The 15,837-nt window shown below is 37.7% G+C and overlaps 1 protein-coding gene across 2 annotated transcripts in view; it reads left to right on the top strand.

Annotated features, from left to right (window-relative positions):
- The window catches only part of LOC138321168 (band 7 protein AGAP004871-like), a 70,694-nt gene that overhangs the window by 26,646 nt on the left and 28,211 nt on the right, over positions 1-15,837 (top strand). The window contains exon 1 of one of the 2 annotated variants that reach the window (XM_069264642.1): positions 12,791-14,030. The exons of the other annotated variant lie outside the window; for it this stretch is intronic. Coding sequence (XP_069120743.1) covers positions 13,943-14,030 — 88 coding nt within the window. The 5' untranslated portion in view covers positions 12,791-13,942. Of the gene's footprint in view, positions 1-12,790; positions 14,031-15,837 lie in introns of those variants that run through there. 2 annotated transcript variants of the gene reach the window in all.

The raw sequence follows: 15,837 nt of genomic DNA, 5'->3' as shown, positions 1-15,837 counted from the left end.
GTAGCTTTAAGAATATGTACATGTTGTAAAAACTAATTGTACGAAGCTGATGCACTGTGTTGAACAAAATGGAGATATTCCTGTATGAATGTACATCTGAATAAAATAATGAGATTTTGAAATTGGCTCAATGTTAGTCACAGTTCATTGTCTCCAGTGGTAGATGTAACAGTTAGTCACAGTTCATTGTCTTCAGTGGTAGATGTAACAGTTAGTCACAGTTCATTGTCTTCAGTGGTAGATGTAACAGTTAGTCACAGTTCATTGTCTCCAGTGGTAGATGTAACAGTTAGTCACAGTTCATTGTCTCCAGTGGTAGATGTAACAGTTAGTCACAGTTCATTGTCTCCAGTGGTAGATGTAACAGTTAGTCACAGTTCATTGTCTCCAGTGGTAGATGTAACAGTTAGTCAGAGTTCATTGTCTCCAGTGGTAGATGTAACAGTTAGTCACAGTTCATTGTCTCCAGTGGTAGATGTAACAGTTAGTCACAGTTCATTGTCTCCAGTGGTAGATGTAACAGTTAGTCACAGTTCATTGTCTCCAGTGGTAGATGTAACAGTTAGTCACGTTCATTGTCTCCAGTGGTAGATGTAACAGTTAGTCACAGTTCATTGTCTCCAGTGGTAGATGTAACAGTTAGTCACAGTTCATTGTCTCCAGTGGTATAGATGTAACAGTTTGTCAGTGTAGTAACAGTTCATTCATTGTCTCCAGTGGTAGATGTAACAGTTAGTCACAGTTCATTGTCTCCAGTGGTAGATGTAACAGTTAGTCAAGGTTCATTGTCTCCAGTGGTAGATGTAACAGTTAGTCACAGTTCATTGTCTCCAGTGGTAGATGTAACAGTTAGTCACAGTTCATTGTCTCCAGTGGTAGATGTAACAGTTAGTCACAGTTCATTGTCTCCAGTGGTAGATGTAACAGTTAGTCACAGTTCATTGTCTCCAGTGGTAGATGTAACAGTTAGTCACAGTTCATTGTCTCCAGTGGTAGATGTAACAGTTAGTCACAGTTCATTGTCTCCAGTGGTAGATGTAACAGTTAGTCACAGTTCATTGTCTCCAGTGGTAGATGTAACAGTTAGTCACAGTTCATTGTCTTCAGTGGTAGATGTAACAGTTAGTCACAGTTCATTGTCTCCAGTGGTAGATGTAACAGTTTATCACAGTTCATTGTCTTCAGTGGTAGATGTAACAGTTAGTCACAGTTCATTGTCTCCAGTGGTAGATGTAACAGTTAGTCACAGTTCATTGTCTCCAGTGGTAGATGTAACAGTTAGTCACAGTTCATTGTCTCCAGTGGTAGATGTAACAGTTAGTCACAGTTCATTGTCTCCAGTGGTAGATGTAACAGTTAGTCACAGTTCATTGTCTCCAGTGGTAGATGTAACAGTTAGTCACAGTTCATTGTCTCCAGTGGTAGATGTAACAGTTAGTCACAGTTCATTGTCTCCAGTGGTAGATGTAACAGTTAGTCACAGTTCATTGTCTCCAGTGGTAGATGTAACAGTTAGTCACAGTTCATTGTCTCCAGTGGTAGATGTAACAGTTAGTCACAGTTCATTGTCTCCAGTGGTAGATGTAACAGTTAGTCACAGTTCATTGTCTCCAGTGGTAGATGTAACAGTTAGTCACAGTTCATTGTCTCCAGTGGTAGATGTAACAGTTAGTCACAGTTCATTGTCTCCAGTGGTAGATGTAACAGTTAGTCAGAGTTCATTGTCTCCAGTGGTAGATGTAACAGTTAGTCAGAGTTTATTGTCTTCAGTGGTAGATGTAACAGTTAGTCACAGTTCATTGTCTCCAGTGGTAGATGTAACAGTTAGTCACAGTTTCATTGTCTCCAGTGGTAGATGTAACAGTTAGTCACAGTTCATTGTCTCCAGTGGTAGATGTAACAGTTAGTCACAGTTCATTGTCTCCAGTGGTAGATGTAACAGTTAGTCACAGTTCATTGTCTCCAGTGGTAGATGTAACAGTTAGTCACAGTTCATTGTCTTCTGGTAGATGTAACAGTTAGTCACAGTTCATTGTCTCCAGTGGTAGATGTAACAGTTAGTCACAGTTCATTGTCTCCAGTGGTAGATGTAACAGTTAGTCACAGTTCATTGTCTCCAGTGGTAGATGTAACAGTTAGTCACAGTTCATTGTCTCCAGTGGTAGATGTAACAGTTAGTCACAGTTCATTGTCTCCAGTGGTAGATGTAACAGTTAGTCACAGTTCATTGTCTCCAGTGGTAGATGTAACAGTTAGTCAAGGTTCATTGTCTCCAGTGGTAGATGTAACAGTTAGTCACAGTTCATTGTCTCCAGTGGTAGATGTAACATTGTCACAGTTCAGTCAAGTTGTAGATGTAACAGTTAGTCACAGTTCATTGTCTCCAGTGGTAGATGTAACAGTTAGTCACAGTTCATTGTCTCCAGTGGTAGATGTAACAGTTAGTCACAGTTCATTGTCTCCAGTGGTAGATGTAACAGTTAGTCACAGTTCATTGTCTCCAGTGGTAGATGTAACAGTGTAGTTAGTCACAGTTCATTGTCTCCAGTGGTAGATGTAACAGTTAGTCACAGTTCATTGTCTCCAGTGGTAGATGTAACAGTTAGTCACAGTTCATTGTCTCCAGTGGTAGATGTAACAGTTAGTCACAGTTCATTGTCTCCAGTGGTAGATGTAACAGTTAGTCACAGTTCATTGTCTCCAGTGGTAGATGTAACAGTTAGTCACAGTTCATTGTCTCCAGTGGTAGATGTAACAGTTAGTCACAGTTCATTGTCTCCAGTGGTAGATGTAACAGTTAGTCACAGTTCATTGTCTTCAGTGGTAGATGTAACAGTTAGTCACAGTTCATTGTCTCCAGTGGTAGATGTAACAGTTAGTCACAGTTCATTGTCTCCAGTGGTAGATGTAACAGTTAGTCACAGTTCATTGTCTCCAGTGGTAGATGTAACAGTTAGTCACAGTTCATTGTCTCCAGTGGTAGATGTAACAGTTAGTCACAGTTCATTGTCTCCAGTGGTAGATGTAACAGTTAGTCACAGTTCATTGTCTCCAGTGGTAGATGTAACAGTTAGTCACAGTTCATTGTCTCCAGTGGTAGATGTAACAGTTAGTCACAGTTCATTGTCTCCAGTGGTAGATGTAACAGTTAGTCACAGTTCATTGTCTCCAGTGGTAGATGTAACAGTTAGTCACAGTTCATTGTCTCCAGTGGTAGATGTAACAGTTAGTCACAGTTCATTGTCTCCAGTGGTAGATGTAACAGTTAGTCACAGTTCATTGTCTCCAGTGGTAGATGTAACAGTTAGTCACAGTTCATTGTCTCCAGTGGTAGATGTAACGTTATAGTTCAGTGTAAATTAGTCACAGTTCATTGTCTCCAGTGGTAGATGTAACAGTTAGTCACAGTTCATTGTCTCCAGTGGTAGATGTAACAGTTAGTCACAGTTCATTGTCTCCAGTGGTAGATGTAACAGTTAGTCAGAGTTCATTGTCTCCAGTGGTAGATGTAACAGTTAGTCACAGTTCATTGTCTCCAGTGGCAGATGTAACAGTTAGTCACAGTTCATTGTCTCTAGTGGTAGATGTAACAGTTAGTCACAGTTCATTGTCTCCAGTGGTAGATGTAACAGTTAGTCACAGTTCATTGTCTCCAGTGGTAGATGTAACAGTTAGTCACAGTTCATTGTCTCCAGTGGTAGATGTAACAGTTAGTCACAGTTCATTGTCTCCAGTGGTAGATGTAACAGTTAGTCACAGTTCATTGTCTCCAGTGGTAGATGTAACAGTTAGTCACAGTTCATTGTCTCCAGTGGTAGATGTAACAGTTAGTCACAGTTCATTGTCTCCAGTGGTAGATGTAACAGTTAGTCACAGTTCATTGTCTCCAGTGGTAGATGTAACAGTTAGTCACAGTTCATTGTCTCCAGTGGTAGATGTAACAGTTAGTCACAGTTCATTGTCTCCAGTGGTAGATGTAACAGTTAGTCAAGGTTCATTGTCTCCAGTGGTAGATGTAACAGTTAGTCACAGTTCATTGTCTCCAGTGGTAGATGTAACAGTTAGTCACAGTTCATTGTCTCCAGTGGTAGATGTAACAGTTAGTCACAGTTCATTGTCTCCAGTGGTAGATGTAACAGTTAGTCACAGTTCATTGTCTCCAGTGGTAGATGTAACAGTTAGTCACAGTTCATTGTCTCCAGTGGTAGATGTAACAGTTTAGTCACAGTTCATTGTCTCCAGTGGTAGATGTAACAGTTAGTCACAGTTCATTGTCTCCAGTGGTAGATGTAACAGTTAGTCACAGTTCATTGTCTCCAGTGGTAGATGTAACAGTTAGTCACAGTTCATTGTCTCCAGTGGTAGATGTAACAGTTAGTCACAGTTCATTGTCTCCAGTGGTAGATGTAACAGTTAGTCACAGTTCATTGTCTCCAGTGGTAGATGTAACAGTTAGTCACAGTTCATTGTCTCCAGTGGTAGATGTAACAGTTAGTCACAGTTCATTGTCTCCAGTGGTAGATGTAACAGTTAGTCACAGTTCATTGTCTCCAGTGGTAGATGTAACAGTTAGTCACAGTTCATTGTCTCCAGTGGTAGATGTAACAGTTAGTCACAGTTCATTGTCTCCAGTGGTAGATGTAACAGTTTATCACAGTTCATTGTCTCCAGTGGTAGATGTAACAGTTAGTCACAGTTCATTGTCTCCAGTGGTAGATGTAACAGTTAGTCACAGTTCATTGTCTCCAGTGGTAGATGTAACTGTTTAGTCACAGTTCATTGTCTCCAGTGGTAGATGTAACAGTTAGTCACAGTTCATTGTCTCCAGTGGTAGATGTAACAGTTAGTCACAGTTCATTGTCTCCAGTGGTAGATGTAACAGTTAGTCACAGTTCATTGTCTCCAGTGGTAGATGTAACAGTTAGTCAAGGTTCATTGTCTCCAATGGTAGATGTAACAGTTAGTCATGGTTCATTGTCTCCAGTGGTAGATGTAACAGTTAGTCACAGTTCATTGTCTCCAGTGGTAGATGTAACAGTTAGTCACAGTTCATTGTCTCCAGTGGTAGATGTAACAGTTAGTCACAGTTCATTGTCTCCAGTGGTAGATGTAACAGTTAGTCACAGTTCATTGTCTCCAGTGGTAGATGTAACAGTTAGTCACAGTTCATTGTCTCCAGTGGTAGATGTAACATTTAGTCACAGTTCATTGTCTCCAGTGGTAGATGTAACAGTTAGTCACAGTTCATTGTCTCCAGTGGTAGATGTAACAGTTAGTCACAGTTCATTGTCTCCAGTGGTAGATGTAACAGTTTTAGTCACAGTTCATTGTCTCCAGTGGTAGATGTAACAGTTAGTCACAGTTCATTGTCTCCAGTGGTAGATGTAACAGTTTAGTCACAGTTCATTGTCTCCAGTGGTAGATGTAACAGTTAGTCACAGTTCATTGTCTCCAGTGGTAGATGTAACAGTTAGTCACAGTTCATTGTCTCCAGTGGTAGATGTAACAGTTAGTCACAGTTCATTGTCTCCAGTGGTAGATGTAACAGTTAGTCACAGTTCATTGTCTCCAGTGGTAGATGTAACAGTTAGTCACAGTTCATTGTCTCCAGTGGTAGATGTAACAGTTAGTCACAGTTCATTGTCTCCAGTGGTAGATGTAACAGTTAGTCACAGTTCATTGTCTCCAGTGGTAGATGTAACAGTTAGTCACAGTTCATTGTCTCCAGTGGTAGATGTAACAGTTAGTCACAGTTCATTGTCTCCAGTGGTAGATGTAACAGTTAGTCACAGTTCATTGTCTCCAGTGGTAGATGTAACAGTTTATCACAGTTCATTGTCTCCAGTGGTAGATGTAACAGTTAGTCACAGTTCATTGTCTCCAGTGGTAGATGTAACAGTTAGTCACAGTTCATTGTCTCCAGTGGTAGATGTAACAGTTAGTCACAGTTCATTGTCTCCAGTGGTAGATGTAACATTTAGTCACAGTTCATTGTCTCAAGTGGTAGATGTAACAGTTTGTCACAGTTCGTTGTCTCCAGTGGTAGATGTAACTGTTTATCACAGTTCATTGTCTCCAGTGGTAGATGTAACATTTAGTCAGAGTTCATTGTCTCTAGTGGTAAATGTAACAGTTAGTCACAGTTCATTGTCTCCAGATGTAATTGTAACAGTTGTCACAGTTCATTGTCTCCAGTGGTAGATGTAACAGTTAGTCACAGTTCATTGTCTCCAGTGGTAGATGTAACAGTTAGTCACAGTTCATTGTCTCCAGTGGTAGATGTAACATTTAGTCACAGTTCATTGTCTCCAGTGGTAGATGTAACAGTTAGTCACAGTTCATTGTCTCCAGTGGTAGATGTAACAGTTAGTCACAGTTCATTGTCTCCAGTGGTAGATGTAACAGTTAGTCACAGTTCATTGTCTCCAGTGGTAGATGTAACAGTTAGTCACAGTTCATTGTCTCCAGTGGTAGATGTAACAGTTAGTCACAGTTCATTGTCTCCAGTGGTAGATGTAACAGTTAGTCACAGTTCATTGTCTCCAGTGGTAGATGTAACAGTTAGTCACAGTTCATTGTCTCCAGTGGTAGATGTAACAGTTAGTCACAGTTCATTGTCTCCAGTGGTAGATGTAACAGTTAGTCAAGTTCATTGTCTCCAGTGGTAGATGTAACAGTTAGTCACAGTTCATTGTCTCCAGTGGTAGATGTAACAGTTAGTCACAGTTCATTGTCTCCAGTGGTAGATGTAACAGTTAGTCACAGTTCATTGTCTCCAGTGGTAGATGTAACAGTTAGTCACAGTTCATTGTCTCCAGTGGTAGATGTAACAGTTAGTCACAGTTCATTGTCTCCAGTGGTAGATGTAACAGTTAGTCACAGTTCATTGTCTCCAGTGGTAGATGTAACAGTTAGTCACAGTTCATTGTCTCCAGTGGTAGATGTAACAGTTAGTCACAGTTCATTGTCTCCAGTGGTAGATGTAACAGTTAGTCACAGTTCATTGTCTCCAGTGGTAGATGTAATTGCTCCATGGAAGTACAGTTAGTCACAGTTCATTGTCTCCAGTGGTAGATGTAACAGTTAGTCACAGTTCATTGTCTCCAGTGGTAGATGTAACAGTTAGTCACAGTTCATTGTCTCCAGTGGTAGATGTAACAGTTAGTCACAGTTCATTGTCTCCAGTGGTAGATGTAACAGTGTTAGTCACAGTTCATTGTCTCCAGTGGTAGATGTAACAGTTAGTCACAGTTCATTGTCTCCAGTGGTAGATGTAACAGTTAGTCACAGTTCATTGTCTCCAGTGGTAGATGTAACAGTTAGTCACAGTTCATTGTCTCCAGTGGTAGATGTAACAGTTAGTCACAGTTCATTGTCTCCAGTGGTAGATGTAACAGTTAGTCACAGTTCATTGTCTCCAGTGGTAGATGTAACAGTTAGTCACAGTTCATTGTCTCCAGTGGTAGATGTAACAGTTAGTCACAGTTCATTGTCTCCAGTGGTAGATGTAACAGTTAGTCAAGTTCATTGTCTCCAGTGGTAGATGTAACATTGTCAGGTTCATTGTCTCCAGTGGTAGATGTAAACAGTTAGTCACAGTTCATTGTCTCCAGTGGTAGATGTAACAGTTAGTCACAGTTCATTGTCTCCAGTGGTAGATGTAACAGTTAGTCAAGTTCATTGTCTCCAGTGGTAGATGTAACAGTTAGTCACAGTTCATTGTCTCCAGTGGTAGATGTAACAGTTAGTCATGTTCATTGTCTCCAGCGGTAGATGTAACAGTTGTCACAGTTCATTGTCTCCAGTGGTAGATGTAACAGTTAGTCATGGTTCATTGTCTCCCTAGTGGTAGATGTAACAGTTAGTCATGGTTCATTGTCTCCCTAGTGATAAATGTAACTAACATTAAGTCACAGTTCATTGAATTGAGTTTTAAAAGAAATTAATGGTTACTTGCAGTTCATTGTCTATAGAAGTAGATATAATTTGGTCACCTACAAATTATTGACAATATAATATGTAGGTAGCCACACTTCATTGACTTCATTGGTTGATGTTATAATGTAGAGTTAGTTACATAGATCCAGCGTATCACAGCTGTAGTGTAAAGTTACTCACATTTCCTGTGATATGTAAGTTGTTATGTTAACTTCGCTAACCAAGGGTATTCTGTACTATACTCTCAGGGAGAGTATCATTCTGAATATACCCTTGGCTAGCGAAGTTGTTTAATTTTTAGTGTTGCTTTTGCTGTTTTATTTCAAAAAATATAAGTATAACAGTTGATTTACTTATGAAATGTAATACATATATCCTCCCAGTCACCGTGTCACCTAGTAAAGCTCCTACCATTCCACCCCTATACTGGCTGTTAGTTACTGTTTTGTCTAGGAATATCATACATCCATGGTGACCTGACCTTACATATGAAAAATAAATCTATCTGTGAATAATAAAGAATGCAAGACAATCTATACGATAATCAACTCAATATAGGTGGTTGAGGGGAACTAACTCTTTATACAGCATGTCACTTACTTCTCTGCCAAACCAGTCCCATTAATCATTTTACTATTTCAATTGCTTTATATGTTAACAAATGCCAAATTTTTTTTTTTTTCAATTTTAATCCTATATTTGCTTATTCTACATCAAATAAATGCAAACAATTTAAATACAGTTCACAGACAGTATAAGCAAGTGGCTATAGAGAAAGTCATTGATTAGACTTGACAGCCCTTGATTAGTATGATGTTACTGCATGGTAAAGAAAACCTGATTCAAATTTTGAAATCACTATTTCCTGTTTTAGTTTGTTTGTTTAGAATTATGTATATTGATTTCTTACAATAATTAGAAGAAATTTGGGCAAAAATGAAAATATGAGAAAGCAAATCAGATAACTTCATTCCGACAAATTGCTATGAAGCTGAGAATATTTTAGTAAAACATAAGTTAAGGTGTCTGCCTATGTGTTCCTAGTTCCTTTTTTTTGTGCATAATATATAGTCAATAGATTAGGCAAAAGAAAGAAAAAATTGAAAAGCCAAGTAATATAGACAGGGTTAGTAGACTTACGTGTGAATCCACCCACTGCCTGGTATTATCTTCACGCTAGCTGTTGATGAAAAATGATGTAAGCAAATTCTAGTTGCATTTTTCAGCCTTTCTATTTCCTTAGAAGATATGAACTCATCAATATTTAACTGATGTTAGCTTTCTCCTCAGATCTCAGGGGGTTCAAGTGTCTCACAAGGCCTCAGTTATAATTACATGCCTAAACCCTTATGGAATTTCTGAATTATTTGTTTGGTCCCAGACTTTAGTTTTTAAGGCAGTAAATATGACAGATAGATACATTATCTCTATGGAATTGTCGTCTGAGTTATTTAAGTTATTTATCATACTAGAAAATTACTCCCTAGTTTCTATGGAAACAGTATATATATATGCATTATTTCTTTAAATCCTGATTCCTCGTTGATGGAAAACAGATAAAATGAAATGTATTTCTATATAAACGATTGTGTAGCATGGAGTTTCTAAATAAGGACTAATTTAGGTAAAGCATCTTCCAAATGGAAATTGTAAAAATGTGAAAAGCGAGGACTTATCACGTACAGTCACACTTATTGTTGAACGGTAAAGACATTTTTTTTGGCCTAATTGAGTATTTCATATTGCAATAGCTACAGTATAAGGATATCTTAGGATGGTATTAGACTATAAGACATTTTATGAAGGATGGGGATATTCTACCTGAGGGTCTCAAAATGTAGTAATTCCTGAGGGTCACAAAATGTAGTAATACCTGAGGGTCACAAAATGTAGTAATACCTGAGGGTCACAAAATGTAGTAATTCCCGAGGGTCACAAAATGTTGTAATACCCGAGGGTCACAAAATGTTGTAATACCTGAGGGTCACAAAATGTTGTAATACCCGAGGGTCACAAAATGTAGTAATTCCCGAGGGTCACAAAATGTAGTAAGGCCAAATAACGAAATAATATGTCTGTTTAGGGTTACCAGGCTAACTCTAATTTTCTACCCCGACCCTAATTTTTTTTTTCATTATTCTACGAAAAAAAATTAATAGTTGAGATTTTGATCTCAGACTCCAGTTCCGGCCATTATTTTATAGTGATAGACACTAAAAAAAATTCTCCCTATCTACCGACCCTATCATTTTTGCCAATCTAACGCTAAACAGATATATTTTTTTTTTTTCGCCTAATACCCGAGGGTCACCAAATGTAATAATACCCAGAGGGTCACAAAATGTGTCGAATGACCTTGGGGTGAAGCTTATAAACCAGACCATATAAAATCATCTTCTGGGTGTTCTAGTCATTTTGTTTATGAAATAAATAGACTTATGCTGCCCTCTGGTTGCGCTTGCCATTAAACTCTTAGGGATTTGATAGTCCTTATTGTCCTCTGGAGAGAAAGTTAACCGAGTTTGGGAGTTTTACTTCCATAGCTCCCTAGGGGATAGTACATTGAGTAGGTATATAACAGTCCCCAGCCTACAGGGAGAGTTGGTCCTTGTGGTTTTGTTGAAGATTTGGACCGACCCTCATTTGGCACCACACATTAGCTTGATTTACTGTTGATACCTATGGTAGTAGAGGTTGACTGCTGTAAGTCAAATCTTCACTACTAATACACCTATAGGATTTTATCACTTTAAGAGAAGTTACATAAAACCTTCATTACCACTGGGCGGGAGGGCTGGGGGAGTTAACAGTTAACATCAGAGGAGTAGGTCTGACTGTACCTAACCAAAGGGAGGGATGCTGTTAACAATTAATGGGTTGTAAAATATGATCTGGCACAGGGCTCACCAGTTACAGAAACATGGAAATGGATGAAAAAAACGTGCACTAAAACTACAGATGGATATTTATCAGAAAGCCAAATTTATCCACAAGTTATGTTAGTAATTAAATACAACAGTGAGGTTTACTTTCCTTTAAGCCTGTATGTTATTTGCACTCTAAGTGTTCCCCTTAAAGCAAGGTTTTTATGGGAACCTCTATGGATTCTGTATGACAAGATAAATGCTCTTATATTGATCTATTGTGATGTTGAGTTGTTTGTGTAGCATCTCCTCACAACAAATTGAGAGGTATATAGAGCACTTCTGGATCATACACTTTATGTGTTATGTGTTGAGAACTCTTGTAACTGTAACATTTTAGAGATAAATTGCTTTTACTGAATGGAGATATTTTCAGAAGTACATCACTCATAAGCTTTCTAATGTGACCTATAAATAAAGATTGACATAGAAATATGGTAAAGGTCAAGGTCATAATGAGGTGTTGCATTCAATCAATAGGTGATATAATGGAGCTTACTAAATGTGAGATTGTCTTGAAGATCACTCCGTAGAAAGCAGTGATAAAGGTCATGATCCTTGTCTGTCAGTTTAAGGTAATATGATGAAGGTTACTAATCCTGTGAGGTACATTGATAATAAAAGGATATGCTGCTTCGTCGGAGTTTATTTATGATGTTGGTTAATTGGTATAAAATGATGGATGAAACATAACTGCTTTACTTTGTTGGTGGTCAAAGATTAGTTTGATGTGATTAAGTCATTCAGTATTGGATGATGTAATGAAGTTTACATATAAAAGTCTAATGAAGGTTATATGATAAAGATAGGTCTGAATGTGATCAAGTCACTCAGATGACATGATTTGATGAAGATAACTAAAAGCTGTATGTAAATAAGATTGGTCAGATGAATTCATGGAGAATTATTAGTTTAAATTTACATGATCATATCAGTTTAATATGATGTAAAAAAGGTTTTCCATTATAAGTGGAGATTTGATGAAGGTTTCCCAAACCACATAATCAGGTAAATCATATGAAGGTGATATGATTAAGGTCAAGGTCTCATGTCATGTGATAATGACAATCCGTTTGATCTCACATATTCAGGTAAATCAAGTGAAAGGTGATATGATGAGGTCAAGGTCTCAGGTCATGTGATAATGACAATCAGTTTAATGTCACATAATCAAGCATATCAAGTGAAAGGTGATGTGATGTAGGTCAAGGTCTAAGGTCATGTGATTATGACAATCTGTTTGATCTCACATATTCAGGTAAATCAAGTAAAAGGTGATGTAATGAAGGTCCAGGTCTCAGGTCATGTAATAATGACAATCAGTTTAATATCACATAATCAGGCATATCAAGGGAAAGGTGATGTGGTGAAGTAGCTTAATCTATTTACAAGATCATGTGAAGAAGATCCTCAATCTAGTGTGCTCTAATGAAATGTCACGGTCTAATGTGGTGAGATGAAGGTCAAGGTCTAATGTGAGATTAAGGTCAAGGTCTAATGTTGTGAGATTAAGGTCAAGGTCTAATGTTGTGAGATTAAAGTCAAGATCTAATGTAGTGAGAGGAAGGCCAAGGTTCAATGTTGTGAGATGAAGGTCAAGGTCTTATGTGGTGAGATTAAGGTCAAGGTATAATGTGGTAAGAGGACGGTAGAGGTCTAATGTGGTGAGATGAAAGTCAGGGTATAATGTGGTGAGATGAAGGTCAAGGTCTAATGTGGTAAGATGAAGGTCAAGGTCTAATGTGGTGAGATGAAGGTCAAGTTCTAAGGATAACTGATGAAGGTAAATCACTTAGTATGAGATGCAGTTGGTAGATAATGTAATGATCAAGAATGGTTCCTAAAATGTGCCGTGAAGAAGGTTAATCATTGAAAGAGTATTTTTGATGCATTGAATTCGGTCAATTGGGTGTGAAGAATAATGCCAGCTAGTATATATTATGGAAAAATAAGAAAAAAATGTTTGAAAACTCTCTTTAATTCCCTCATGTAGCTGAAAGCAAGTTAAAATGTTGTGACTGAAGCATTGCCTGACCAATAGTGTGTTATCATGGCTGTATGGGACTGTGAGGTGTATTTAATGGTAACTGTCGATCTGTGATTCAGACTTTATGGGCATTCATTACCCGACCTCTACATCAGACGTCTGAGACACTTTTGAAGAATTGTAGACCTGAACAGTATTGGCGTATACTGTACATTGTAATTGCTCTGTAAGTCTCAGTTTCTCTATATAAGCAGGAGGAGGAGACTCTGAGTCCACCCTTACTATAGATTTAACATGTAAATATACTACTGTAACATTACTTAATGGTCTGGTTAGCTTGGACTGTGTATCCCATTGGTAAACCACTACATGTACAACCTCTGGGTGTCATATAAGTTCTCTGGGTTTCGTGTCAGAAACCCATCAGTCTCGGCTAGATATACAGTTACTCATTGGTCATGCCAATCAGAGACTCTCCACAGAGACCACAACACAGAGACTGGTTCAATTCAGGAGCAGGAATACAGGTCTCGACAGTGGAGAACTCCAAGCCAAGTTTTCTGGTATTTTAAGAGTTGCTTTGGGAACTATCCTCTGTGATGGTGTGGTGTTGTGTAACTAATACATTAAAGGTGACTTTCTAAGTCTCAGGATACCAAAGTTATAAATGAATGATATTGGACAGAACTTACAACCATCAGGTTATGAAAAGAATATTAATTCTGAAGGGTGACAGCCAAAGTTGTTCCACTGTCAGTATTCCACATGAGTGCCTGCTATTGAGAATACTGTGCCCTATTGTCTTATACTCCGTGCAGGGGTAGATTCTAGTTTTCCAATACGCTACAGAATTGTTGAAAGCTAGTGGTTATTTACTTCAGCACTGGAAACAGTACGGGAAGCTATAGCAGCAACTATAAACAACGTTTTTAAAGACATAGTTATACAATGTCGACTTAAATGTGGTGTCTGTATTCTGGGCCAAGTGTTCTAGTGGTACATGAATAGCTGCACAGTAATGGTCAGTCCATTTTGCTGACCAGTGCCTGCTGAGAAACAGACTGGGGTTGTAAACGCTTAATTGTAAGATAAGATGGAGCGACAGGATCACAATCGGCAGGATCATAACAGTACTGGTACTACCCACCCTGTGGATCCTCAGCATGTCCGCATCATTGGAGGTAAATATGTACTCATCACTGGTGCCAGCTGAGATCAACTGTTTATTTAATAGAGCATTTAATTCATGTTGACTTGTATGATTAATATTTGGAGGATAACATCAATTTTTAAATACTTAAACATTAAGAGCTATTTGTATTTTAGCATCATCTGTCCTATACAAACCCTTATGCATGTGTTCCATCATTTCCTGTTTATACAGACCCTGTATACATATATTTGTGTTCTGTCATTTCCAGTCTACATAGACCTTGTATACAGATATTTTTGTTCCATTATTTCCTGTCTATATAGACATTGTATACAAATATTTGAGTTCCATTATTTCCTGTCTATACAGACCTTGTATACAGATATTTGTGTTCCATCATTTCCTGTCTATGTAGACCCTGTATACAGATATTTGTGATCCATTATTTCCTGTCTATACAGACCCTGTATACAGATATTTGTATTCCATTGTTTCCTGTCTATACAGACCCTGTATACAGATATTTGTATTCCATTATTTCCTGTCTATACATACCCTGTATACAGATATTTGTGTTCCATTATTTCCTGTCTATACATACCCTGTATACAGATATTTGTGTTCCATCATTTCCTGTCTTTACAGACCCTGTATACTGTATACAGATATTTGTGTTTTATTATTTTCTGTCTATACATACCCTGTATAAAGATATTTGTGTTCCATTAGTTCCTGTCTATACAGACATTGTATACACATATTTGCATTTCATCATTTCCTGTTTATACAGACCTTGTATACAGATGTTTGTTTCCATTATTTCCTGTCTATACAGACATTGTATACAGATATTTGCGTTTCATCATTTCCTGTCTATACAGACATTGTATACACATATTTGCATTTCATCATTTCCTGTTTATACAGACATTGTATACAGATGTTTGTTTCCATTATTTCCTGTCTATACAGACCCTGTATACAGATATTTGTGTTCCATTATTTCCTGTCTATACAGACCCTGTATACAGATATTATGTGTTCCATTATTTCCTGTCTATACAGACATTGTATACAGATATTTGCGTTTCATCATTTCCTGTCTATACAGACCCTGTATACAGATATTTGTGTTCCATCATTTCCTGTCTATACAGACCCTGTATACAGATATTTGTGTTCCATTATTTCCTGTCTATACAGACATTGTATACAGATATTTGTGTTCCATCATTTTCTTTCTAAATAGAATTTGATTTGTATGAATATGGGATACCATTACTGGAGGATATGAAACCTTTTATTTCAAATATGAACAAAGATTGGTGTAGAAAACTATAAGCCTTATATTCAGTTATCTTGAACTTTGGCATTTGTTTTCAGAAAAGATTTGAAAGAAAAATAATAAAAAGGACTACTCCTTATATAGTTCTTAAAAGTGATTATTGGTTTTAGAGACCTGTAGCCATATTACATTATTTCTGTGGGAACTTCCGATTCTCTATTTCTTTCCATTCCATAAATATGTATATATATAGACATTGTTTCATTGGCTAAGTCATTTTTTGGACAAAAAATCTTAAAAAAGCAGACTTTTTGAATTGTGACTTTTATTGTTTTAATTCTCATTGTGAATTCTTGATAAGTGGCATTTTCTTGTCCTTTAGTAAAAGTGAAAGGCCAAGAGTAAGTAATTTTGGATTGTGACATTTGAAGTTTGGTTCTGTAATTTATCAAATACACTCCATGGATTCCCCCCCCCCCCCCCATTCTGTTTAGTGATTTGTATTGTTCCCATGGTTTGCATGCTCAGTTTTATGTGGATATAAGATTAA

The sequence above is a fragment of the Argopecten irradians genome, chromosome 4 (genome assembly GCF_041381155.1).
Source record: "Argopecten irradians isolate NY chromosome 4, Ai_NY, whole genome shotgun sequence".
Classification (NCBI taxonomy): Eukaryota; Metazoa; Mollusca; class Bivalvia; order Pectinida; family Pectinidae; genus Argopecten; species Argopecten irradians.
Note: the sequence above shows the minus strand (reverse complement) of the source record. Positions and strands in the feature narration are given on the sequence as shown.